Source organism: Pleurodeles waltl, chromosome 6, assembly GCF_031143425.1.
Source record: "Pleurodeles waltl isolate 20211129_DDA chromosome 6, aPleWal1.hap1.20221129, whole genome shotgun sequence".
Classification (NCBI taxonomy): domain Eukaryota; kingdom Metazoa; phylum Chordata; class Amphibia; order Caudata; family Salamandridae; genus Pleurodeles; species Pleurodeles waltl.
In genome coordinates this window covers 1,670,020,980-1,670,048,228 of record NC_090445.1, presented here as the reverse complement: position 1 = coordinate 1,670,048,228, position 27,249 = coordinate 1,670,020,980, and the positions used below count along the sequence as shown (strand labels likewise).

The window sequence follows — 27,249 nt, the reverse complement described above, 5'->3', positions numbered from 1 at the left end:
AAATATTTGCTATGCAAATCATACAACAAACTTAATGTAAAATATGATGAAGTGTCTTCAAAATTCAAAAAAGTGTATTTTTTAACGTGGAAGGTTTGATGCTAATAGAGCACATTATTGCACTGCACTGAGAACTAATTATAAGTGTTAATATTGTACAACTGGAAGTCTGAAAATGCTTTTATATGCGATAATGAAGAAAAAAGAGTTTTAGCAAAATAAATCATTTTCCTTATAACATGATTTAAGGGGGGGAACCTGTGATGAATCCAGGTTTTCTACCTTCACATTGTAGAAATCAGCCAGTAAATTGGTATCTATTTGTTTTTCCTAATGCTAAGACTTCGTTTTTACCCCAGTGCACTTTTCCAAATGTAGCGCATACTCGACCTGAAGGTTATAGGAGCGCTTTACATGAGCACAAGTTACATTAAACAAGGTCACATGCATTCTTGATAGGAATGGGGAGATGAATTGACTTGCCCAGAATCATAGGATATTGGGCCGATGCCAAGACTCAAACTTGGTTTGCAAGTTCAACCATTGGCAGCTCTGACCATAACACCACATCCTGGGTAGAAGGAGGGAGGCAGCAGAAACCATGTGAAAGCTCGGCTTGTTATGGACTTGAGTTTCCAACAGGATCACGAGCTGAGCCATAGCCAGGCTGGAGGCTCGAGCCTGGCTTGAACTTTCAGTGGCTCACCCACCTCTAGGTAGAAATGCTCATTTCCAGGAGCCAAGCCTCAACTGGTTTCGCCACAGCACCAGCCAATGCAGATCTATTGTCTAAAACTGTAAACTTTGTACTTGTACAGCGCACTACTCACCCGTTAGGGTCTCAAGGCGCTGTACACACAACCGCTGTGGAACCCCTCCTGGCTTTTCCCTGTGAGGTGCCCACTCCTGGGCACCCCCAGGGTGAAGCCAGGCATCCCAGCACTGTTGGGGCCATTGTGGAGATTAAGCAAGCTATTGCCCAGAGTTAGACTCATGAATTAGATTAGGCACCGATGCGAGAATTATCAGGTCCAAGGAAATTGAGCTCAAGACCCGCCAAGGCGGGAATTGAACCCTGGTCCCAGGCCAGATTTCTGTATCAGGGTCTGCCCCTCTAAACATTGAGCCACACAGCACTACAAGACCCACTGTGTTTAAGGTGGACATTTAAATGTAGTTTTTTCCAGTTTGCAATAGGCATGGAAGAGAAGACAATTGAAAATGGGGAAATAGAAAATGTAAACTCCCACCGTGTCAGGGCGTTTCTTTCAGAAACACCCTCTGCTGACCGGCACAGCCAGTACTGCAATTTTCTTGACAGACTTCCTGATATGCTGGTGACAGCACTTCCCGTAAACATTCCCAGTGGAACAGAGAACTTTCTTTACATATGAAGTGTCTTCTGCTACTAGGTCTGCCGATGATGGGCCAGCAAAGGTGGAGTCTCCACCACCCTTCCCACTGAGATGTAGATCGGACCAGTAAGCTATATATCAATTGGCCTTTCGGTAACATTTGATGCAAAATGACGAAAAATAAAGGAAATGCAGTAGTTAAGCATCAGTGAAGGCACAGTAAATTCTTACCAAAGAGTAACAAGAGAACAATCCTAAACAACTTTATAGTAACACTTGCAACTATGTAGAAACTGATTGTTGTACTCTTATTACACCCTTATTACCTAGTAAATACACATCATTGGTGTACATAATTCTGTTGATCAGCTGGTTAATGTGCAAAGGAGATGATCTTGAGCAACTATCCTCAATGAGCTATTCAATAATGTTACAAGATTTTTATATATAGTTATCTTAATGTTTATATTTCAATGTCCTTATTTTAGAATCACTCATTATTGCACTCTCCGTTTAGAGTTGTTTTATATTAAATAAATTGTGCTCAGTGTATAGCTTGTGTATAGCACAGTAGACCCTACCTAACGGGTTACTGGGGCTTCACTAAGCAGGTGGCAGAGACGGGAGGTTTTGTTGCTGTATGTGTGGTTCTGCAGAAAGGTTTAGAGGTTCCCTCATCCTTAGTGCGAGACGCTAGGCCTTTGGAAGGTAAACAGGCCTATACCTTCAAGTAATTTCTCTGCACCCCTTAGCAGCCCGCCTGAGTCCCAACAGAGCAGCAGGGGTTAGAGAAGGGATTCATACCCATTCCTTGTCTCCCATTTTGTGCTTAATTCCTAGGCTGAGCTGTATGAATTACTATATATTCAGGGCCCAATCCACAAAGGTAAATTTAGACCTGAAGTTTAAGTTAAAACTGAAGCCAAACTTTAGACCTGAAGTCTAAGTTAGACCTGAAGTCTAACTTTAGATCTGAAGTCTAAGTTAGACCTGAAGTCTAACTTTGGATCTGAAGTCTAAGTTAGACCTGAGGTCTAACTTTAGACCTGAGGCCTAAACTTAGATTTCAGGTCTAAACATCAACTTCAGGTCTAAACTTAAACTTCAGGTCTAAGTTTACCTTTGTGAATCAGGCCATCAAGGTTTATTGCTGAGACAGTAAAGCCCCTGCCCCTTTCATGCTTTCCTCATGATGGGGCTTTACTATGTAAATGTCGTCTCCAAGGATATCAAATTACCTACTATGATGGCTAGTTGACAGTGATACGTGGAGACTATAGAAGAAGCTGCCAGGTAATTCCATAGATTGGTTAGCATGAGCACTCAAAATATGCTGCACTCTCTTCCAGGCGTGCGTCACAATGGCAGTCGGAGAGCAAATCTGTTTGTTCAAAGGCATGTCCGCCAAAGTAAAAGGGATCCAGACCACCTCTTGCAGCCATTCATATCTTCAGGCCTCCTCCGTTACTGCGGTAAAGTTCAAAATCCTGCCCCTGGAACTTGGGCTGCACACCATCAACTTCACACTCAACTCTGACTATGGACATGAAATTGTGGTGAAAACTTTGAGAGTCGTGGTAAGCATAAATGTTATCGTGGATTTTTTTGAAAGGAGAGATTCTTTATTTGTACAACGTGGAAAAGGAACATCTTGATGAATATTGTAAGAGGCTGATGAGAGTTGGTGTATGGTCCTTTTCTACTCTTCCTCACTTTAGTTGGGTACGTCATAGCAGGTGATAAATGCTGCACTACTTGTACATATAAAACTGTAAATTCGAGTAAGGTGCTACTTAAATTTCAGGAAATTCTTGTTGACTGAACTATTCAGACTTGCTTTCTAAATGAACTCACCAGACATCAGTACTAGAAGAACGTAGGACACTGGCCAAACCCTTGAGCTGGACTCCCACATCCTTTGTCCCCTCTGTATGCTGTCAGCTCTTCTAATGCTCAGAAATAACCGAAAGATGGCACCTTGCTCTAGATAAATGTGTGTGTGTGGATATATATATATATATATATATATATATATAAACGTATGCATGTATGTGTGTATAGATTCTTTGTTGGTATTTATATTAAAGAAAGTCTATTTGGCTTTCTTAACTGGTCTGTGGCAGCCTCTCCTGCGCACCCTAGAGTTGGTTTCATGTTCTTCAGGCTTGGACTTGTGCCATTAATGTTTCAGTTTTCGGTTAACATGTTATTAATGTTATGGTTAAGTAGAAAGTTTGGTAACTATGAGGTGACCTATGTTGTAAATTTCATAGAACCACAATACATTGTGCACAACTAAAAACCAAAGACCAGACGAAAAGCATATTTAGCAAGTTAAAAAAAAATGCAAGCAGTGGTATTTGTAGTAAACAGTTAAAGCCCCGATTCATCAAACTTTAGTTGCACATTTGCTTAGTGGAGTCACAGCTCCATTCAGAGCCTGCACGAAGTGGGAGAACCAGGGAGTGGGTGGAAATGATGCACCTTCCGTTCCAGGTGGCCCTCCTGGCATAATCGTGCATCACAGAACAGAAGCGATTGCCAGATCCATGGGGCGGTCTTTCATTGACAGTGAACCTGGCCTGATTTTCAAGAGTGGGACCGGGCTCCCCCACGGTGTACAGAGTGTCTGGGTGCACCCATCGATTGGTAGTGCCTAGAGTCCAAGGACCTCCTATTACCCTCATAAAAGGTCCCTTTGGATGCATGGTCATATTCAGCACTGGGGGCACCTTCAGGGGGTGTGCCAAGTGCAGATCCAGAGTCGGACGGGGACAGAAAATATGCCAGGGCACCAAAATAAAAGTGGCCCCAATTAGAGAATTAGATAGCTAAAAACTTAGCCCACATTTACGAATTGGAGCAGTTTTGAACTTGTAAAGACGCCGTATAAGTGTTTTGCACGTGTTAGAAGACTGCATAGATTGGAGCTTGCTGCAGTCAACGTTTGTTTTAATATCAAAGAAATCAACAGTACAAACCGGCCCAGCAGACCATAAAACAGGCCACAAATAGCCAAAAAACCAGCCCACCCATGCACCTGTCGGACCAGACCATCGGGCACTGCCTGATTGCCCGATTGCCCTACATACCAGTCCAATACTGTGCAGAACAAGATCATGCATTAGATTACAGGAAACATGAATTATGCAGGTCAAATAAGTAGCCCGGGCGTCTGGGATAAAAAGTCTTGTCAGGAGGTCACACTGGCAAAAAGAACAAAGATCATAGTGATCATTACAGCCGCAAGAACAATATATAGTATCAAACCAGGCAGCAATTCTATCAGAAATCAATAACTAAGTAATTCAGTTTAGTCAAAATAGTCATTACATCAATTAGTAAGTAGCTTGTGAGTTGCCTAAGCAAAAAGGTCATAGTGACCCAGTTGCAGAAAAAAGAGGAGTGAAAAAAATGAAAATCATATAAAGTACAAATCAATAGTGTAACGTTGAATATAGGCTTCGCTCCTCAGTGGCTAAACTTAGATCTAAGGGACCTAGATTTTTAATTCCTATTTGTTCTTCTTGACTATACTGGTTTTTCGATTTTGAACAAATAACTTTATTTCTATTTTCCTAATATCTTAATTGTGTGTATTACAAATATAAAACAAAGCTGCCACTGTGCTACTTACATGCTAACACCTCCTCTCTGTCGAATGCGGTTTTCCTGCCTCAAATTGACCTCACAGACTGCATTGTCCTGAGTAGGAGGTCATGCTTGCTTGAGTTTTATCTTTTTCATTTAAGTATTGGCTGTACAGCGCTCTGCTGCTTCTCTGAGCTATGTGAGCTCGATATCAAATTTGTAAAATCAGGCCCTTCTGTTACTTCTTAAGCTGTTGCACACACCTCTGTTATATTATCTGACTATAACTTCTGTTTGACTTTAGCCAGAAGGCGTAAAAAAGGAGAAGCTGGCTGGATTCACCCTGGACCCACAAGGAGTTTATGGTATGGAACAAAGTTAGATTTTGCACCTGCATAGAGGAAACGCTCTTCCAGCACTTATTTATAATTCGAGTCACCTGTAAACTCTACCATGTCACCTGGAATGCTTGCTTCTTCTGTTGGTGGATGAAACAAAAAATTCACATGCCATTGTCAAGCTGTGTAGGAAGAAAGAGAGACAAGTCTGGTAATGGGGATAGGGAGTAATCTGATTGGCCCAGTCCTGGGCCAATCAGGCCACTACATTTGAGCGTACATTTATGAAGCATCTTGGAGCAAAACATAATAACTGACTAACTTCAGCCTCAGAGTTTTCTGGCATGCCTGTCTCTCTTTCCCTCATCGAAGCCTGTTTTTTACCACTCAATGAACTAGGCCCATACTTTAGGTTAACCAATCAGTACAGAGAACATAAGGCGACCTGCACCTTGGTGGCATTTTCTTCGTCTTTATCTCAGCTACCAAATTAAATATGTCCGCAGGGTGTGACCTTTAAGCACAGACAGTACATCTGGAACTGTTATATCTCAGGCACTACATAACGAGTAGTTACATCACAGACAGTACATCAGGAGCCACTACATCACAGGCAGTACTTCAGGAGTATTCTTTTTAAGGAGCATCTGTGGGTATATGTGCCTATGTAAATTAATATGTTCAGAAGCAATATATGTTTCATCTTTGAGAAACCTGAAAAGGTGTCTGTAGTTTTTCGTTGATTGATTATAACGTGAGGACATTTTTAGCCCCCCTACTAAGTTATGAAAGGTTATTTGAACAAATCCGACAGAATCATTGCTGAATCTGCAGTATATAAAACTGATTAGGAGAAATACAGGGTCCCCACAGTGAATCATTGCTTTGTTGTGAGAGATCTAGCAGTTGCTTCTCCTTTCCTCGGTTATTTTAGCCCCTCTAGGACTCAGGTTCCTTCCCCCCCTCCATACTGGAGGTCTCTTGTATGTATGTATATATGTTGTATTTCTATAGCACAAACTTATCCCTATGGACGCGGAGCACTGTACATCGTCAAAGACAAGTGTAGAGTCAATGAGTGATAGGGGTGGTAGCTGGTTTGTGTACTATAAATGCATTGCGATGCAAAGGAATGTTTTCAATTCTTTCCTAAACTGAAGGAGAGTCATGGCAGCCTTTTGGATGAAGATATTGTTCCACATTTTGGGTGCATAGAGGGAAAAGGCTTGCTGCCTAGTTGTTTTCTATTTCCTATTGGATGACATCCCCTTTAAATCCTTCACCAGGATTAGGTGCAAACACACCACCATATTTCACCTGGATACAATAGGGCCCACAAGTGTATTGTTACTAATGTAGAGTTGTCTTTAAATAGAACGTTTCAAGATCAGTACAGTTCTTGAGACGCTTACTTGGTTGGTTCAGGAACGGGTGAGGGACTCTTTTTATTATTCTCTTCTATTAAGCCAGCATACCAGACTCCTTTTTCTGACCCAATCCCACCAAATACTCTATCTCGTGTAATTTCATAGAAGCGACATCTTAAGGATTTTTGGGGTCTCAAGTAAGATGTATTGTAGGACCCCTTGTTTGTAACAACTTTGAATACATTTTTTCACTCATTCAAACTTTTATCATGCAATAAATTATAGAATAATATACTAAAACTTTAAAATGGTTGCTTACAAAAACAGCAGAAAGCTAAAGGTGCCTGGTGTTCGTCAGCCAAATATCACCAAAAAACCCCTTGAACAAGCTTTGATAAATCCATCTATTTTTGAGTTTGTGTCTATATTGTTTTTACTTGCAGCAATAACACTTTATTTGGAATTCAGAGACTACTCAGTTTGACACTCCCTACATGCTAAGGGTAACCTATTAGATCTTAGTAGATTAGTGTATACTATTAAAACAAGACATGTGTACATCAATTCAGTTTCATAAAAATAGTCATTAAATCATACCATTTAAACAAGACATGTGTACACAGTGCTTAATATTGTAGCTTTAGTTATCAAAATTTGTCCTCATAAATATACTCCGTCACTACGTGCGATTCTTCTGCAACAGTGAAACTCAACGTGCGGTGCTTACAATTTACACCATTCAATTGGTTGGAATCTAATAGTGTTCTCCTTATTGCTTATCCCCTCTCTGGTCCCCTTTCTCCTCTTTATATGTGTGCACCTCTCTGGCTAGAGGTACCTGTAGGATCGGGCAGGATACAGGAAAGAGACAGGCATATAAAGAGAACAATAGATCTAGAAATGTGAAGTAGCTGCAGAAGGGGTAGAGATAGAGATGATATAGAAAGAGATTGAGGAAGGGGGAGAAGTAAAGTAAATAGAGATCGGTGAAGTAGTAAGAAATAAAGATAAAGGGCCAGATGTATCAAAAAAGCCTTTTGCGATTCGGTAGTATCGATTTTTAAGAAATCGCTATTTCTGAATCGCAAAATGCTATGTATCATAGTTGCGATTCGGTAATACCGATTTCTTAAAAATCGCAAATGCTTTTACTGAATCGCAAATTGCGATACCGGCCCCATTCGCACCTATGGACCTATAGGCCCATATTTGTGAATTTTTTGCATTCCCCAAATTCCTAACTGGAATTCGCAAATTTGGGAAATGCAAAACCCAGAGTGTTCTGGGCCTAAGCAACCTTTTATGTGTGCTGTTCAAAGCATCACACATGGCTATACGTTCAGCAATAACAAATATATATTCACCTCAAAATGAGGAGCAAGGGGGAAGGTGCAAGAGAATGGGTATCATAATTTCCACTTTCCAAAAAAACAAACAAGGCAACAAAGAATCATAGTTACCGCACAGGTCCACAATGAGAATGGATACAAGCCAGAGAAGGGTCTGCAGCCTCCCATGACAGACAAATCCGCACACCCAAATACAGTCAGCACCCGCTCAAGCCTAGTATCTCTCAGAGACTCTACACTGTTAAAGGAAGCTTCTATATCCCAAGAGCACAGAATCTCCACAAGAGAACTCCAGTTATTCTCTACAAGCTTGCTTCCCCAACCTGGGCGTGCTACTAAGGTCAATTAACTCAACATTGGTGGCGGCAACAAACTCCTGGACATGGCAGACTCATAAATTGGAGGTTCTGATGGAAACAGTTCAGGTAATGGCCCATATAATGGCTGAAATGGCTAAGAAAATTGATGACATAGACAAACAGGCTGCAACAAATGAATGTCATTGTTCGAAGCTAGTAAAAAAATGGTCCACCTTTCCAAAAGTTCTCTCAGCAATGGTTGACGACTTAAAAAAAACTCCACCAGAAGGAACACAAACCACGGGGGAAGTGGAAGGCGGAACCAATAATCTTAGGGCACAGACTGTGATAACAGAAATGAACCGAAGGGATTACGTCTCCAAGGCACTGGGAGAGAAATCGAATTGGAAGGCAAATACTACTACAGGTTACACCACCATCAGAAGCAAACAGGTTCCCCCAGTGGAGTTAGAGAAGGATTCAGATGGTAAAGAAAGGACAAAGCATCAAACTCCCATGGTGCTGTCATAGAAAGCAAAAAAAGTGACTCATAAAACAACAAGAATGCGTAAGGACAAGCACATGAAAAAGGAGGGATGAAGATCCGGCACAAGCTATTGGTGACATCAATAAAAATAGACAGTGCGACTACCACTGTTTATCCACTCTTCCTTACCGATAGGGACCAAAATCTGGTACAGCAAGCCCACGAGCAAGATGCCCCACCGACCTCAAACAGGATTACATATGTACAAGCGTGCGACACAGTGTTGGAGAGAACAGGCGTTCAATAAAGAATGAAGGAACAACAGAGCTCCATAGGAGGGATAAGCGTGAACCATACTGGGATTAGGAGGATACAACAAATCCAGGGAGCAAGGTTCCCTCTTACCCTGGGCCAAATTCCCAAACTACAAATTTAGCATCTCCAGGTGAGATGATGCTAACCAGAAGCGATTCAACTGAAAACCCCTGTGTCACAACCACAAATTTACAAGCCTGGGGACAACAACTCAGAGACAATGGCCAGCTAACAAATGATAAAGGAAATGATGGATGCCTCACTGCAGAGCCAGGTAGCTCAATTACATCAGGAGAGACATACAGTGTACCTAGAGGCTCTATATATGCAACCTGCATGGAATGCATGGCCTCAACTAGTCAAGGGGGACCAGAATGCCCTCACTCTGAAGCAAACTTTCCTTCCACAAATACAGCACCAGGGCAAGCCTCACACATGACCACCAGTGGGCAATCTCCATTCCATTAAAATAGCCACCTGGAACCCATCACATGATATATAAAGTCTGATGCTAGTAGAAAAAGGGGTCCCACAAAAGACAATATTTACCCCACAATATGAATCTGGGGCAACATAGACATTCTCAATTAACCCAGCATTCTCAAACTCCTACAATATATACCCTCACTAGCTTCCATCAAAAGCAAAGAATTAAAGTTATGAAAGTTTGCAATTTGTTTCCCGAGACCAAGGCCTAATGAGCAAATCCACAATAGTTTTCTGGAGGCATGTTGACTTGTCAAGAAGGGTGCTACTGGAGAAAAAGCATTTTTCCAACTGGGGAATCACTGTGTGTACCAAAGATGATGAAAAACATCCCGATGTGTTAAAAAACTCGGCTTATGCTGACCAGTCCCAGTCTAAAAAAAAAAGCATTCTCATGAGGACATCAAACTGGCAGTCTAATTCCAGCATCAGGAATTTAACCATTCTGTATCAACCAGAGGCACACGGAAGACAACAGAGAATAATCGCAATGTCAGGAGTGGCAAGAGACCAAGCAGATGACTGGAACTGGATCATCACAAAACTTGCTCAGGAAAAACCTAGACATCACTAGCACTGTCCCCACAGCAGAGAAGAGTGTAAATCATCAGTCCACAACAAAAAAAATGGTGTTGTGGAATGTAGCAAGAATCACAAAGATCCTACAAGGTGAGACCGCACTCAAATTTATAAATAAAGCAGACGTCATCTGCTTTCAAGAGACTTGGTCAATCACACCCACATTCCTACCCTGCTTTGTGGAGATCCACAAGCCTGCCAAAAAAGTCCAATTATTCGGGAGGCCCTCAGCAGCATATTGAAATCTGTAAAAAGCTCCGTAAAAGATAACATTACTGAAATAAAACCTAAATCAAAATTGTTACATGCTAATATCTTTAAGGGATCCGGAGATAATGGAGGAACAACATCCATTTTAATATTAAATGCATACTTCAACTTCCAAAACAGAAGAGGTTAAAGGAAACAGAAAAAATGATCGCCCCCTTAGAAGAACTAATCAGCGAGCACATGTCATCAGAAATTAGGTTAATGGCTGACTTTAATATGCACAGCCTCGGAGTAGACAACACCGGCATAAAAACACCCTACCAAGCATGTTGGAGATTTAACATTTTCCTTCAAACTCATAAACTTGAATCAGCCCAGATTACAGTAACAAACCACCACCCATGCATTGGATGCTCTCACTCATTTAACAACTCATCTACAATCTACTATATCTTTCTGAGCACTAATCTGAGCAAAGCATTATTAGATTTCAAGATAGCTTAGAGGGGAGAAAGCAACCACGCCGTGCTGACATCATTTTGTCTATACAATGAACAATTCAGATCAGGCTGCCAGCAATTGAGCAATCAAAAGTTGTGGAACACCATAAACTGATAAGAAGGATAAAATGGTTGACTTTAAGCTCAACCAAGATAGAAGCCTGGAAAAACCAGTTGAAGGGCTGGTCAATCAAATCGCAAACCTACAACATCATCCAAAGCTGATCCCATCTGGTTGACAATTTTTACTCAATCCTACTAGCTTACTTGTAGTAATGATGCAGCACAAACGTAAGTAGAATTCGTTCGCATTTATTAATAATAGAAACCACCCTAGCGACATATGCAAGGGAAGCTCCTCTGTCCAGCATCTTCCGACACTCCCTTCACCTTTTTTAAAACAAATCCGTTTGGCACGGAGCGTTGACCAAACGCGTCTCGTGCCAAACCGGTTCGCGAGAGCAGCGCGCGGATCAAAGAAAACACCGCGCGCCGATGCCGAGAGCCAGATTACTACATGGGTTTTCTTCTTCCAAAAAAAACAAATGGAAGACAAAACATATAACATTACATTGGAAAACAATATAAACTACACTCAGAATATAGCACTAATACAACTTGTAGTTATACTAAACACCTCCATTTAGACCATTACAATGGAATATAAGCATTGACAAAAAACAAAAACAAAATTTTAAAAACATAATACGGCGAGAGGCATAGAACAATTGAATTTAACAACAATATTCTAAAGGAATTAAAAAAAAAAAAAAAACATATATTCATCTAAATCTGTAAGGCTTACGTCTTATACGAGTACTTCTGCGTACAATGGAGAAATCATCATGAACCTTGCCTGCACCCTCACACTCATTCGAACCATCATCCTGAAAATCACAATTTTTATGACACTCAGCTTCACCAACTAACAGGCTCATATTGGCTGGAGAAAGAACTTTCACAACCTTAGATTTGTTCCACCAATGACCACCCTCGACTCTGACAGCATTTCCACATACTTTGTTGACTACAACCGCAGACGAAAACTTTGAGTCACCTTTCTTGATGAAACCCCCAAATTTGATTTTCACTAAATCTCCAGCATTCACCTCCAAATCAGACACTTTCCTCCTTTCATCATAATGGAGTTTTTGTGAAATTTGAGCCCTTGCTACACTCCTTCTCACAAAATGATCTAAACTTTGGACACACACCTCTTGTTTCAATAACTTGAACATCCACGCAGGCTTAAACTCAGTGGCTGGTTTCCTTCCTCGTAATAGTTCGAAAGGAGAAACCAAAGTGGAAGATTGGGGTGTAGTCCTATAGAACCACAACATTGATTGAGTAGCAGAGTGAATGTCAACCTTGTTCTGTATGGCCCATTTAATACAATCACCCAGGACCCGATTAAAGCACTCTACAAGGCCATTAGTTTGAGGGTGAAACAAAGAACTTTTTAGGTGTTTAATACTACTACTCCTGAAAAACTGTTCCACTTCATTGGAAACAAATTGCACTCCATTATCAGAAACAATGCATTCGGGGAAACCCTCCCTCATGCACACATCTCTAATGAATTTCACCACAGCTTTTGAATTCGGTTCACTAATAAATCTAACTTCTGGCCATTTTGAGTAATAATCTAACAGGACTAATGCAAATTTAGCATTAGACGGCAGGGTGTAAAAGGCACAAATCAAATCAACACCTAGTTTCACCCAGGTTCTCTCCGGCAGTTCAATGGGCATTAAGGGTGGTACACATGTTTTAAGAACTTTATCGCTAGATGCACAAATAACACAACCCTTGACTACATTATCTACTTCTGTATCCATTTGGGGCCACCAGAAAAATTAACGTACCCTACGTTTAGTGAAAGTCGAACCTAGGTGTCCCTCATGGGCTTTTGTTATTATTTGATGTTTGAAAACATGAGGAGGTATCAATTTGCCCGATCTCATAACCAATCCACCCTCCAATGATAATTCCTCATTAATTTTAAAGAAAGGCTGAATACCTGGTTCCAAAGATTTCTCCTTAGGCCACCCCTTGCTGATAAATTTAGAAACGGTTTTCAAGACAGGATCACTATCTGTAGCCGAAATCCATTCTGCTTCAGAAAATGGACCAGCATCATCTAATTCAAGAGCAGCTATTATGCAACTCTCATCGTCACATTCATCTTTTAAGACCTGAGATGGGGAAACCGCAGGGAACCTAGACAGAAAATCAGCTCGCGCATTTTTTACACCAGAAATGTGCTGAATATCAAATTGAAATTGAAGAAGGCGAGCTGAGAACCTTGCAATCCTGGGCGAACAATTTTTAACATTCCTCCCACTTAGTATCAAAATGAGAGGTTTGTGATCTGTCTGGAGCAAAAACTTAGTACCCCAGAGATAAGTGCGGAATTTCTCTATCGCCTACCAGCAGGCTAAGAGCTCCTTTTCAATAACAGAATACAGGCATTCCGAATCTCTTAGGATTCTGGAAGCAAACCCCACAGTGTTTTCACCTTCAGGGGTTTGTTGCGTAAGAACAGCACCTAAACCCACATTACTGGCATCAACAGTAAGTACAGACTTCAGCTCAGGATTAAACGGTTTCAGTCCCACACATTTGGAAAGCTGCAGTTTAATCCATACAAATGCTTCAATGCAATCACTATTCCAGTTAAAATCCACTATCGCTTTCAGCAAGTTTGAGATAGACCTGACCCTGGAAGCAAAATCCTTTATAAACCGTGAATAGAATTCACAAAGACTTAAAAAGCTTTTAACACCACTTTTATCAGCGGGAGGAGGTGCATCAAGAATGTTCTGAACCAACCCAGGTTTTGGTTTGACACCAGAGCTAGAAATCACATGGCCCAGATATTCTACCTCTTCTTTGAGGAATTCACACTCTTCCCTTTTTAACACAACCCCTCGTTGTTGAAAAATAGACAGAACTTGTCTGAGTGTGGCATCATGAGATTGACGATCTGGCCCAAAAATCAACACATCGTCTTGGAATATGGCTACTCTATCAATGCCCTTGAGTAAACTTTCCATTACTCTTTAGAAAACAGACGCAGCTGATGCTAAACTGAAAGGCAACCTGCAATACTGATAGGTTCCCCACGGTGAAACAAAAGCGGTGAAATATCGGGATTCAGGTTCCAATTCAATTTGGTGGTAGGCAGATGTTAAATCTAATTTAGGTAAAAACTTAGCACCAGCAACAAGAGCTAACAAATCATTGATTTTCGGTAAGGGATGAGAATCAATCCAAATCTCTTTGTTCAGAGCACGTAAGTCTATGCATACCCTAAGCTCTCCATTTTTTTTTAGCAACGACTAAAGGAGAAAGCCAAAGTGAAGACTCAATTTGTTCACTAATACCTGACTTAGTTAAAGAAATCAATTCCTTTTCCAAATCATTCCGTGCACTAAAAGGTACTCCCCTCATCTTGTGTTTTATAGCCAGGCCACCTTCTTTCACTTTAATTTTGTGCTTAAAACCCTTAATTTTCCCTAGTTCTCCAGAAAAGACTTTGGGAAAATCGTTTAATAAATCTTCCACCATATCTGAATCTCTCACGGCGAGAACTTGCTCGCGTGTACCCGGTCTTAATATCATACCGAACAATCCTTAATGAAACCAAACAAGGATATTTAGACCCTTTACAGCTACATAAATGTTTCCATAGATAACTCTCCCTTTGAATTTCAGAACATCTTCAAAATATCCCAACAAGTCAATTTTCCGTCCTTCATATGACACAGGAGATCTGTCTGGAGGATGAAGAATTCTATCATTCCATGTATCTTGAAAAAGTTCTTTAGTGATCATTGTAATTCGTGCACCAGAATCAACTAACAGACGAAGAACTTTGTCTCCAACGCCCAATTCCACATACGGATCAACACAGTCTGAAGGATCACGCCACTTGACAACATCATCATTAACAACTAAAACCATGTCTTGTAAATCAGAGACAAGATCACTTTCTTGGAAATCCTGAGCTTCATCTTTGATAGCACCAACATTAGTTTTGTTATCTTTGGTGCTTTGACAAACCTTAGCAAAATGGCCCACTTTGTTGCACAATCTGCAAGTAACAAACTTTGCTGGACAAGGTTTACTCCCTTTCTTGTGAAAATTATTTCCACATCTGAAACAGAAGTTGGACTGTGAAAAAAAAGATTTAGAGTTAGTGTTTCTCAAGGAATCTCCTTTTTTTTTAAAGACTGGAGACTCCTTATTGTACACAGGGCAGACATGATCTTGAGGCTTGTCTTTGAGTTCCTTCACTGATCGTACAGAAGTTTCAATGCTTTTAGCAATTCTGATACATTCATTAAGGCTTGGATTCCCCAAAGTCAAGAGCTTCTGTCGAATATTTTTGTCTAAACAGTGGCAAATAAATTGGTCTCTTATAAGCTGATCGCTAAAATTATAAAATTCACATTCAGCCACCAAAGATCTTAAAGCTGATATGTACGTATCAATGTCTTCATTAGATTTCTGTGTTCGTTTGAAGAATTTATGTCTAAAAACGACTAAATTAATTAATTAATTAATTAAAAATTCCAGTTTTTTTACTGCTTCTTGGAATTCATCAAGTTCTTCTCCTTGTTGTATTTGTATATCTGGTAGATGTTTAAACGTAGATCTCCCTTCAAAGCCAAGCGAGTGTAATAAAAGACATTTCTTTCTTTCTGGTCTAAATCTAGTAGCTCCTAACGCTCCTAAATATGTTTCAAAAGCATCGAACCAACGTTTCCATGTGATAGGTGGTTCACCAGGAGTTTCTAGAAAAGGTGGTGGTGGTGTAACAGCCTGCATACTGATTCCAGAGCAAATACGCTGTGTAGGTAACAATTGACTGAATAACAAAAAAAACAAAAAAATAATCTTCTATTTTATAAAATACATGTTCAGGATTCTTTGGTAAAAAAAATGGCGTTGGTACTGTTCCTCAACAAATCCACAAAAAGAGGTTAGTACTCTGGTTGTTAAATAAGGCTTAGCTGGAGTGGCCACAAAAAAAAACAGATTTAGTGTCTTAAGGTTAGCTTTCTAGTTGTAGAGGCGGGGTTTAGACTCACAGCGCTGCTCACGATGTGTGGAAAACTCCTCCAATCTTGTCTTGTGGGTTCGTTGGGTGGTTTCTTTCTCCCTCATCGCCACAAATGTAATAATGATGCAGCACAAACGTAAGTAGAATTTGTTCGGATTTATTAATAATAGAAACCACCCTAGCGACATATGCAAGGGAAGCTCCTCTGTCCAGCTTCTTCCGACGCTCCCTTCACCTTTTTTAAAACAAATCCGTTCAGCACGGAGCGTTGACCAAACGCGTCTCGTGCCGAACCGGTTCGCGAGGGCGGGGCGCGGATCAAAGAAAACACCGCGCGCCGATGCCGCGAGCCAGATTACTACATTACTGCCAACACAAACACAACAGAATAAATATCCTCTGGGACCCATATGGGAGGTCAAATTAAACACCTGTAAGTTAAGGGGTGTGCCATCTGGGCAAACAACAGACTAGGAACCATCGCAAGAGCTTGTAAAGGCCATAAAAAATCACAAACACCTTGTATGGGCCAAAAAGAGAAAATATAAGGAAGCCAAATGTCTCAATTTTTTTTATATATTGTCATGAAATAAACAGCACCAATTTTGGCCTTATATAAATACTCTATGTTATGCCTAGACTGATAGGTTCTTAGGACAGCAGACAAATGGGTAGTGAACGTCAGGATCCCATTTACTAAGACATCAGTTAATCGAACAGGATCATCATGGACCCTGCACTTCACAATAGATGAGAAAACTAGCGCACAACCCACAATGCCAGAACACGCATGGCTAGATGAACAGGTCAAAATTACACTGAAAAACCTCCAGAGGGATGGTAACCGGGCCCCAATAGGCCTCCCTGGGTCCCTATTCAGAGAGTAGCCCCACCCCTCTTCCTGGCAGCTGTTCTCTCTCCTCTGTATTTAAAGTGTAAAATGAATGAAGACATTCTAGACTCATGGTGGGGTTCACTACTCCAACCAATCCATAACAAGGGGGACAAAACAGACCCCAAAAATTATAGGCTCCTCACACTACTGGTCATTTGGGGAAAGGCATATGCAAGCATCCTACAAAAAGAGTTAGTCGAATGGGATATTGAAGTTGGTCTGCTCCCTTTATGTCAAACTGGCTTCCTAGAAAGAGGTTTGACAATAGACAACATTGTGGCCCTCTCCAACATCGCCCACCAAGCAACCACCACGTGTGCCTGTGCTTGCCGGCTTTGTTGACTACTCTGCAGCGTTTGACGTTCAATGGAGTGGTGCACAACAAACTCTAGCAGATGCTACAAATTGGAACATTCTGAATAAACTGCTGAAACCCATCATGTCGCTCTACACCAAGACATTGGTACACATCAACTTTTCCGGCAAAATGACTACTTCCAAAATACCAACAGATCATAGGCTTAAACAAATATGCATTCTTACCCTCATTTTGTTCATTTTGTTTACAGCAGACTTGGGTCTCAGGAGCCAATCTGGCAACCCTAAGGATAGGTCAGAACAAAATCTTTTTAGTGCAGTACGACGATTACGTTATCCTCGTAGACCACACAAAAAGATGTTTTCATAAGGCACTGGATGAATTGAATACATATAATGAAAAAAATGATCTTATAGGCAAAGCAAGTAGACTAAAGTGGTTATTTTTTGGACGCCATCTAAAAAATGGGGCTCAGAAATGGTGGATAGGATCACAGAAGACAGAGAGTGTCTGGACCTTGGTGTATGATTCAATGACACAGGGCCACCCACCACATACCGACAAAAGATGAAGATTAAAGGGAAAGCGGTGATATATTTTTGAAAGCTATACTGCACCCTTTATTGTCCTACGACAGAGGCTCGTCAGAGGGTGATAAAAGCAAAGCACCTGCCAACCGTCAACTAGGGTCAGCAAGCATACACTGGTCTACTCAGTAGTGTATTAGAGAAAATACAATGCACGGGGCAAGCAGATTTTTCAGCTTCCTCCATACACACAGAATATATTGGTTCGCATGGAGGTCCGCCTGATATCACAAAATTTTGAATGTATGGTGGCTCTACAAAGCTTCTGAAAATTCATTGAAAGCGGTTCTTAAAATTAGTTTCACTTCTGCGAATTATCCATGGCACAACTTATTGACCACTGCCTCAGAAAAGTTAAACCTGGCCACAGAAAATTGGGACAAAGATTCGATTCCATATATTGTGATTACAGTATCCATAAAAAATCAACTTGATCAACTGTGAAGGGCATTGGACATCAAGGCTTTATTGGAGATATGGGCATACGCCCCACTTGCAACAGCTTACACAACTCGCAACACTCAACCGTACTTGCACCAAGCATTGCCTAAAACAAATACTATAGGCCCGATTAGTCCCTCCCTCAATAATAAAATAAAAAATAAAATGTTGGCTGGAAATCTCTCACCAACACTGTACATTTTAGGCTGAGCAACTGGAGTTGCGGATCCATTTGATATGCTGGTGCCCAGCCCTGCGTAACACCTCATGGTGGCTTTGAAACCAATCTTTCGACGTCTCAGGACATGCACTGTTGTGTCATGGAGGCACTGACCCTACCTTATTCTTTGGACACCCGTTGGACCAATCAAAATTTGGAAAATACGTGTACCAGGTGCGGACAATGCTAAACGATAGGCCACACGAGTATCTGACACTATACACCCCTCTTTTAGCTCATAGCTCTACTGATAACGGTCCCATGGAGCACAATTAAAAGGCCATGGACTGCTTGAGGATGAGATTACTCTGTATTCACACATGCAAAGGAGGTGTTTGCCTAAATATCTGGGCAAGCCACCTGCACTTTAGATCAACTGCAGCACCCTGAATTTAGGAACGCATGATTACGCCTTTTATTGCACGCTCAGTTGTTATTGCTTTTATTGTGCCATTATTTATTTATTATTGTAATGATTTTAAGTATTCACACAATAAACTATTCATTCATTCATCACACATGCAATTTATGGAATTTTTTGAGAAATAAAAAAATCTACAGTTTAGCACCTGCTACAAGGAGGAGTTATTTTTATGCAAAGCCCAGTTTAGGGTTTTTAGAAGATCAAGCTTTGCATCAAAAACTATGGGTGCATGTGTTATCCTACCCAACATACAACACAGTAATGTCTCCTTGATGCAAAACAGTGCAAAGCACTGTTTAACTTGAGAAAAGGGGACCTTTCCAGCTTAAATGACCTCTAGCCCTGGAAATGAGACACCCTTCCAGGTTTTGCACTGTTTTAGCTCACTTTGCAAACTTTGCTCAACACCAAACCCTTAGTGAATCTAGCCCTCTCTTTCTGCTAAGTACACTTGTTGGTCAAATTAGAAAAATATGTTTGTTTTTATGAGCAACATTATTATGACAGGGATTTCAACTGTCCCGCTCAGTTTACCAGGATGCACTTGGAAGGTGGGAACCTTGGGCAATATTAAACTTTACCCATGTCTTACAATGTCTGTGCGGGAGTCAACAAATACCCTGCAATGTATGATGGTGATTTTGTATGCATTGTGTGATAACTCAAGTAAATGTTTATTTTACGAGCCTCCACGTTGAAGGGGCAAACGGTTTCTGCACTGTGCTTTGAGTGCCCTTATAAGTGACATAATAACCCTTTGAAGTTCCCTAGGTGACTCACTTTGTATACGGTAATCAATGAAATAAAAACTTTTTCTCTACACCTGTTTGGATAGTTTCTGTGGTGATGGGACCGTTCTGGACCTAGCAGGAGTGGGAAGAGATGCTGCCTAATGGCCAGACCCCAGTTCGAGTCCTGGTATCAGTTTAACGTATTGGATTTTGGGCTAATCACAAAAAAGGAATCTGACTTTGTGTAGTGTAATGTGGTGCTCATGTAAAGCGTTCTAATGCCCTTGGTCTACATTTGTACTCTGTATAAAACTGCAAATAACAGTAAAGAGCTAAAATAGCATCCTTGCTCAATCCATGATAGCCATGTGTGGATTGATTCGATCGTTAGCCATGCTGGATTGGTTGTGAATGGGCTGATAGATTGACAAATATGTCATATAGGAAGTCCCAGTTTTAGAGACGGTGCACTCCTCAAAGACAGACTACATCAGATTTGTAAGAATGTGTTCTGTTTTCCTATCCTCCAACACAAACATGTGTCCATGGTTGGACTTGGATAGACAGGTTTGGACTGGGATAAAACAAATGGGCCCGAGCACCAGAGTAAGAGTAAAAGTGACCCCCCCGTGAGTTAGGTAGCTAAAAAAGTGGCTCATGTTTGCAAATTCAGGCACTTTCTAACTAGTAAAGATACTATGAGTGTTTTGCAAAGTATGGGAGACTGCATGGATGTGAGATTGTTACGGGCAATGATTTTTTTTTATATCAGGGAAATCAGCAACTTAAACCAGCCCAGCAGAAGAAGAGAAAACAATAACACAAACAGCCAAAAGACTAGCCCACCTACTGCCCTGTCAGTCCACCATATAGGTCACTTCATATTGTCCTATAGAAAAGTCTGACCCTGAATGTAGCATTTGCAGACCAACCCCTGTGTTTGTTCTAAATTGATGGGTTTATACTTCACCAACTTCATGCTCACTGATTCTCTGCCGTTCTGTATTTCTTACTTTAATTAACAAGATCTGCTCTTATACCAATGAGCACTTGAGCATAAAAGGAAGAAGTAACACAGAGTTATAACTGAAGCTCATTCATCACCTACATAATGACCAGTTGTCAGATTCTGTTCTAATCAGAGGTTCATTGATTCCCTCTTTAGTTGTCCCTTCAATCATTATGCCCTGATAAAAGAGTTCGAAACGAGGTCGACATCACACCAACCTAATAGGCATAAAATAATTAGGGCCTCATTACGATCCTGATGGTCTGATCTGATGGTCAGTCCACCGCTTTGGCGGTGGTTTGACCGCCACATTATGACTGCGGAAGTCGTGCCGCAGTTGGACCGCCACCACCGCCAGTTTCCCTCAACAGAAGGGGCTGGCGGTGCTGGCGGTGCTGGCGGTCCTAATCTGCCAGGGCAGCGGGTCCGCCAACAACTCCTCTCTGCCAGCTTTTACATGGCAGTAGCACAGCCATGTAAAGGCTGGCGGAGACGGGGTGCAGGGTGCCCTGGGGGGACGGGGGCATGCACTTGGCATGGGCAGTGTAGGGGCCCTCCAGGCCAGCCCCATTGCGATGTTAACTATCTGCTTTCCAGACAGTAAACATCGCAACGGGTGCTAGTGCACCCTATGCAGTAAAGGATTGCCGCCTCTATTATGAACTGGGGCAGTGTTTTAGGCTGTTCCTCACTGGGCCAGCGGGCAGAAACCCAGTTTCTGCCCGCTGACCCAGCAGGGAACTCTTAATGTGGCCCGTGGGAACGGGCTGCACAGGCGGCAACCTGACCGTGGGACTTCACCGACCGCCAAAGTCATAATGACCCCCTTAGTCTTTAAAGGAACACAAATGAGTAGGCTCTTACGTTTGTTATCATTTACAGTTTACTTACCTGTATGTGTTTCGTCACTGAGACACACTGAACTTGCGTCTTTCTATTTATAATGTGGAAATACATAATGTGCTCTTTGTTGCATCTTGTTTTTGAATAATTGTTATCTGCCTGCATCAATGGTTTGTGCGGATTAAAAAACACATTATAAGCCCAGACTGTCATTATTTTACATTAATTGCATTGAATTCATTCAATTGATTTTCTGCCAAAAAGTCAAAGTTCCCCAGTTGATCCACTGTGTTTATTCCTTATTTCTTGACAATAATTCCCTTATGATGATGCTTCGTTTTAATTTCAGGAGTACTGAAAAGGCGTCATGACATTCGATACATGGTACCTCCTAACGTGGTCCCAAAATCCAAGATTGACAGGACTTTTAGTATTAAAGGTAACAAGGATGAGATCCACCGCTTGTTTTAAAGTTACTTTTTATAGACATGCTCTTATTCCTGTGGACATGGTTTCTTTCCACTGTATCTTATCTTTACTTCCAATGGACATGGTTTCTTTTATCCGCTTAGAATTTTAAAACGGTGTTGAGACATGTAGACTGCAGAAAATCAGCCATTCTTACGCTCTCGTAGATCTATTATTGCTTCCAATTCGATAATAAAACCCAGTGTAAAATTTGCAAACATTATTCAAAATGGGGATCCAGCTTGTCAATAAGTGACCTGCACAATAGCTGGTTTATGTATACTAAACAGTATGTCTGGAGGGGCCGATGAATGGACAAATGGATGGTGTAATGGGTCATGTAAGGAGAAATCGAGTACAGCCATTCAGGTTCATTTATGGGCGTATAGGTATAAACTTACTGAGCAATCATTCATATTATGTAAGAAATCTATGAATTACACTTGCTATAATGTGTGCCTTGAAGATCTTTGAGCCAGTTTATAGCAAAAGCTTTTCATGATTAATGCATAGTGCGAATGCATCGCAGTAAAGGGAGGTGTTGATCTTGAGAATTTATATTTTGTAGCCTCAGTGATTATAGGCTCGCTTTATAACTAGCCCAAGTGAGACCCTGCAAAAAGCATTTGGTTGTGATGCTAAAGATAGACATCAGAAATATAATCAGTGGGATATTGGATGTAAAATTCAACTGCACCCTGTAGTTGATCTGACGTCCGCCTATCATAGCGATTGTAGTGATACCAGATCCACAAATGCTATTGGGCACAGAATGAAAACAACCTACACATTTCTAGGAGGTGAGGATGTTTGATTGCTGATCCTCTACAGGAAGCCATTGCTGGATATGAGAAGAGTCTCCTACCAGACAGTCACTGAGATTTGTGTGGTGAACTACTTTTGAGAACAACATCAATTTTCTGCTTTGTGCTAATTGTATTGTGCATTAAGGAAACTGACCTATGAGACACTATTCCTGCAATTTAAAAACGCTGCAAGAATCAAAGGTGAGGCTTTTGGATATGGAAACTGGGAAAGTTGTAGTAAGCCTTAAAGGTTTGATATTTATCTAGTAGGCATTGGAAATTCCGGAATAGAAAACTATAACGCGTAAACGTAGGTAGCAAGACTTTTCTGTGACTGGACTATACAGCTATATATATTCATGGTTGAATTTTGGGCCATGTTAAGATAAATATACATAACTGAATAGTGGACTAACATGTCTTTCACACTTTCACAAAATCCAGCACATTTTCCCTGTGCCATAAATCTAACCTCACACTTCGTTTTAATTTCTACCTCGATTCAAGTATTCTTGAATGTAGCTAAACTGTTTTAATTAGGTTCAAAAAGTCTCCTCCCATATATCACAGCCCATATTCGATTTGTTTGTGACTCTTATAAAAATGTACAAATCCTCGTAAAACCTTCCAACAAAAGGGCTATCTGTGTCTACACTTTTCCCTGAGGCACAAAATGGGTTAAAACTTTTAAAGTTCATAGTGCAGGGGGCGCTCCCAAGCAGACTGGAAGCCTGGGCTGGGTCTCTCCAGCCCGGCAACACTGTGCCGGGCTGGAGAGAGCACAGTGCGCATGTGTGTTTGGCCAGCCTGCGATGGCTGGCCAAATGTACATGCGTGGTGTGCTCGTCACCCCTGTGGCTCTGCCCATTTAAAAGAAAACAATAATAAACTCAGTTTATCATCGTCTTCTTTTAAACGTTTTGCAGCTGCAGTTACCGGTGGTGGTGGGGGGGGTGACCCTCCTCCACCCTAACGGAGGAACCGCCCCTGATAGGTGTGTGGGAGGGCGGTGCAAATTAGAATATTTCTAATGTGAGAACATTTTCTCAAAAGAGCCTGTCAGGGGACATGCATGGAATATGCCTATTTCAATATCAAGACAGGGTGTTGATTCCCAAACACTGGTCATGCAGTAAGTATGTTAGCTTATGATAGACATCATCCATGCTATTGTGATGTCACATGCTTAGTCGTGTGAGGCCATCAGCAGTGCATTGTGGGGGTAATAGGTCTGCACAGCTTGCTTCACTGCTGAAATACACAACTTTTATTTCTTAGCTTGGAATCTTTTTGCCCCTCTTACTAGTTACTTTAGTTGTCTGCTTCCAGTGGCCTTAGAGTAAAGGTTGCACCATGAGCTCTGTGTTTGGCGTTCAATGTTGTGCTTATTCCCAGGTACATTTAGAACCCAAGAAAAAGGTTTTTACGTTTTCAGCACGTTCCCATGTTCAGAAGATATTGTAATAGATGTTCTCATTCTCACGTGTACAGGCCTTATTCTGGGTGACGTGATCTCCGCTGTTCTGAATCCCGAGGGCGTGAAACTGCTCACCAATCTACCAAAAGGTAGCGCCGAGACAGAGCTTATGAGAGTAGTGCCAATATTCTATGTCTTCCATTACTTGGAGGCCCTGGATGACTGGGAACTCCTTGGTCCCCTGTCCTTAACTTCAAGGACAAACATGCGACGACAGATGAAAGAAGGTAAGGCAACTTTTCAAGGAGTTTTACAGTGTTAAATTTATTAAAGATCAGGTTCATCTATATTTTATGTTTATCCATCAATATGGGAATTGGTCTTGCACCAGTATTAGAGGTCACCAATTATTATCAGCGTACGCGATGCATTTAACACACACGCTGCAAACTGCGAAGATCTTTCTTTATGTGATAGGTCACATTATCTGCTATTGGACCAGAAAGTATAAAGTGCAAGGCGATGACATTGTGTATTGGATGTCAGGACTGTACAAATGTTGTCTACAGATATCATACAGTGCAAACTGGAGTTTGCTGGCTTGTGCACCACTATATTGTTTTATAAATTAGAACCCACAACAAAATTATGTTTTAGGCTGAAATCTTTTTATTGTCACTGTAATAAAAAAACAAGACAGGATCGAATACAACTCCCTCAGCCCCTCTTGAAACAGAGCCCCCCCAAGGTACATTCCCTTAAAACAGAACTCAACACTAGCATTTACTTTTCAAATGGAAAGAGGAGTCAGCCTAGTTCCCTGAATGACTACTTGAGACTTAAGGCCTGATTTAGAACTCTGTGAACTGGTTCGTCAGTCACAACGGTGATGGATATCCCATCTGCCGAAATCTAGTTCCATTGGTAAAGTTGGTGGAGTGTCACCGGGGCCCAGTGACCTGATGGGCCCCTCAAAACTCAGATTATTGCTGTATTCCATTGGCCGAGCCACTAGGTATACCGGCAATGTGTGCTTCGCCCTTGTACAAAGAAGGGAGCAGAGCAAAAAGAAAATGGAAAACCCTGCGCATGGGTATCCAGGGCGGCATGGAGAAAAAAAGGGCTGCGGAAGGAAGGAAGTGGAATAAAGAAGAAACAGAGCGGGTGAGGTAATGCTTTACTGGAGATCATTGTCTGTAACACATGAATGCTCAAAGCAAGCATATAGACTGAGGGCCTAATTTAGAGTTTGGTGGAGGGGGTTACTCCATCACAACAGTAACTGATATCCCGTCCGCTGTATTACAAGTTTCATAGGCTATAATGGAATTGTAATACGGCAGACGGGATATTACTCACATTTATGACAGAGTAAACCCTGCTGCCAAACTCTACATCAGGCCCTTAGTCCGTAAGGTGACCTTTCGGCTCAGGCAGGATCAGACCACACAGTCCAATTGATGAAAGCGTCAAAGAGGGCTCGTTCCCCCCGTGAATCTGCCTCTGACCTCGCTTTCTCCAAAAACGAAGGAGCAGCTGTGAGAAAATTAGGCCCATATTTATACTTTATTAGCACCACATTTGCGCCACTTTTGGACGCAAAAACGGTGCAAACTTACAAAATACAATTGTATTTTGCAAGTTTGCACGGCTTTTGCGTCACAAAATTACGCAAATGCGGCGCTAAAAAAAGGATAAATATGGGCTTTAATGTCTTGCTGCTTTTCTCCACTCCACACTTTTCATTCCATCAAACCCGCACATCTAGAGCTCCAGGTAAACATTTGCTTAACTTTCATTTGTGATCATGGTGCTAACAGAACTGAGATGTGGACTAATCTTTATTTTCTTTCTACGCTGATCTTCTTTAGGTATTCTAAGCATCCTGTCTTTTAGAAACCCTGACTTCTCATACAGCATGTGGAAGGGACGCGAGCCAAGTATGTGGTGAGTAGAAAAAAATACGCATTGATCAGAACTGAAGTTGACTGAGACTATGGTATATAAACATCAAAGCAGTATGCATTAGAGATTAGGATCTTCCCTGGATTTTCATGAAATCAACTTAAAACCAATTGCCACTCTATTATCCTTAAATGCATTAACTTAAGCAGTCAGTGGTTGAAAGCCTGCCAGGGCTCCAGCAGTCCTGGACCTATGTTGTCCATGCTTGAGATAAGATACACACCCCTGCAGACGGATGACAAAACAGAGCTAGAGAGTAGGATCCTAGTGAGAAGTTTCAGGTACTTCTTCCCGGTTATGCAAGCACAGAAGGCTACAAGGGGGCTGCAAAGCGGCCTTGGTAAGATATCGGCGCATTGTAAATCAAATAAATAGATAGATAATTGAAGTATGCCGTTTGTGTGTGAGCGACCTACCTGGGCTTTTTAGTGAATCCTATGTCAATGTACTCGCTCCCTCCCTTAGAGAAACAAATCATGTGCTTCTCCTGGCAAACTAGGTCAGATGAATCAGGGCAAGCATTAGAAGTGGTCATGTTGTGTAGAAAAGGAATTCAGTGTCTCCACACGACTGAAGCCAAAAAGACACAATACACAAAAACAGCAGAATGGTTTCACAATCCAGGAATCATTCTGTGAAATTTTGTGTACATTGCATGTAATTTTGAGACATTTAGTGAAAGAAAATGCAATTTCATAAGCCCTTTTCACAACCAATCGGATAATGTCCATGGTGCTGATAAATACCTTTTGAAGGCCCACCATGGAGACCCAGGCTCATAATAGCTAGATTACCACTTTTCTGTGCCTCACCTAAATTTGACTTTCGCTCCACCACAAAAAAAAACTGCTTTTAGGTGAGGAAATGAAATAATTTCTATGTGTTTGGCCTGTGCATTTTTTGGAATTTAGAAAATAATTTCTGTGGTTCCAATTGTTACTATCGGGTTTACTAAGCACGCCGTTATTTACTCAGTAATTTATGGTTAATATTTTCTGGAAAGCTGATGTAATTTTCAAATTTCTTCTAATGATGAAAAATGAGTCTTGATCCCCAAAAATTAAGCTCTGCTCTTAACCTTTCATACTTAAATGCCCCCTTTCTCTTTTTTTGCCTCCAGTTGTTTTGTCCCTTTTTTTAGCACTGACGCAATAATTCACTATTTTTAATCTTTGCATCC

At 41.2% G+C, this 27,249-nt stretch overlaps 1 protein-coding gene across 1 annotated transcript in view; it reads left to right on the top strand.

The window, feature by feature from the left end:
- C5 (complement C5) overlaps window positions 1-27,249 on the top strand; it is a 234,277-nt gene that overhangs the window by 126,222 nt on the left and 80,806 nt on the right. Inside the window, exons 21-25 of the mRNA XM_069241656.1 lie at window positions 2,705-2,932; window positions 5,251-5,311; window positions 21,763-21,852; window positions 24,179-24,391; window positions 25,976-26,051. Of these exons, the coding sequence (XP_069097757.1) occupies window positions 2,705-2,932; window positions 5,251-5,311; window positions 21,763-21,852; window positions 24,179-24,391; window positions 25,976-26,051 (668 nt within the window). The remainder of the gene's footprint in view (window positions 1-2,704; window positions 2,933-5,250; window positions 5,312-21,762; window positions 21,853-24,178; window positions 24,392-25,975; window positions 26,052-27,249) is intronic.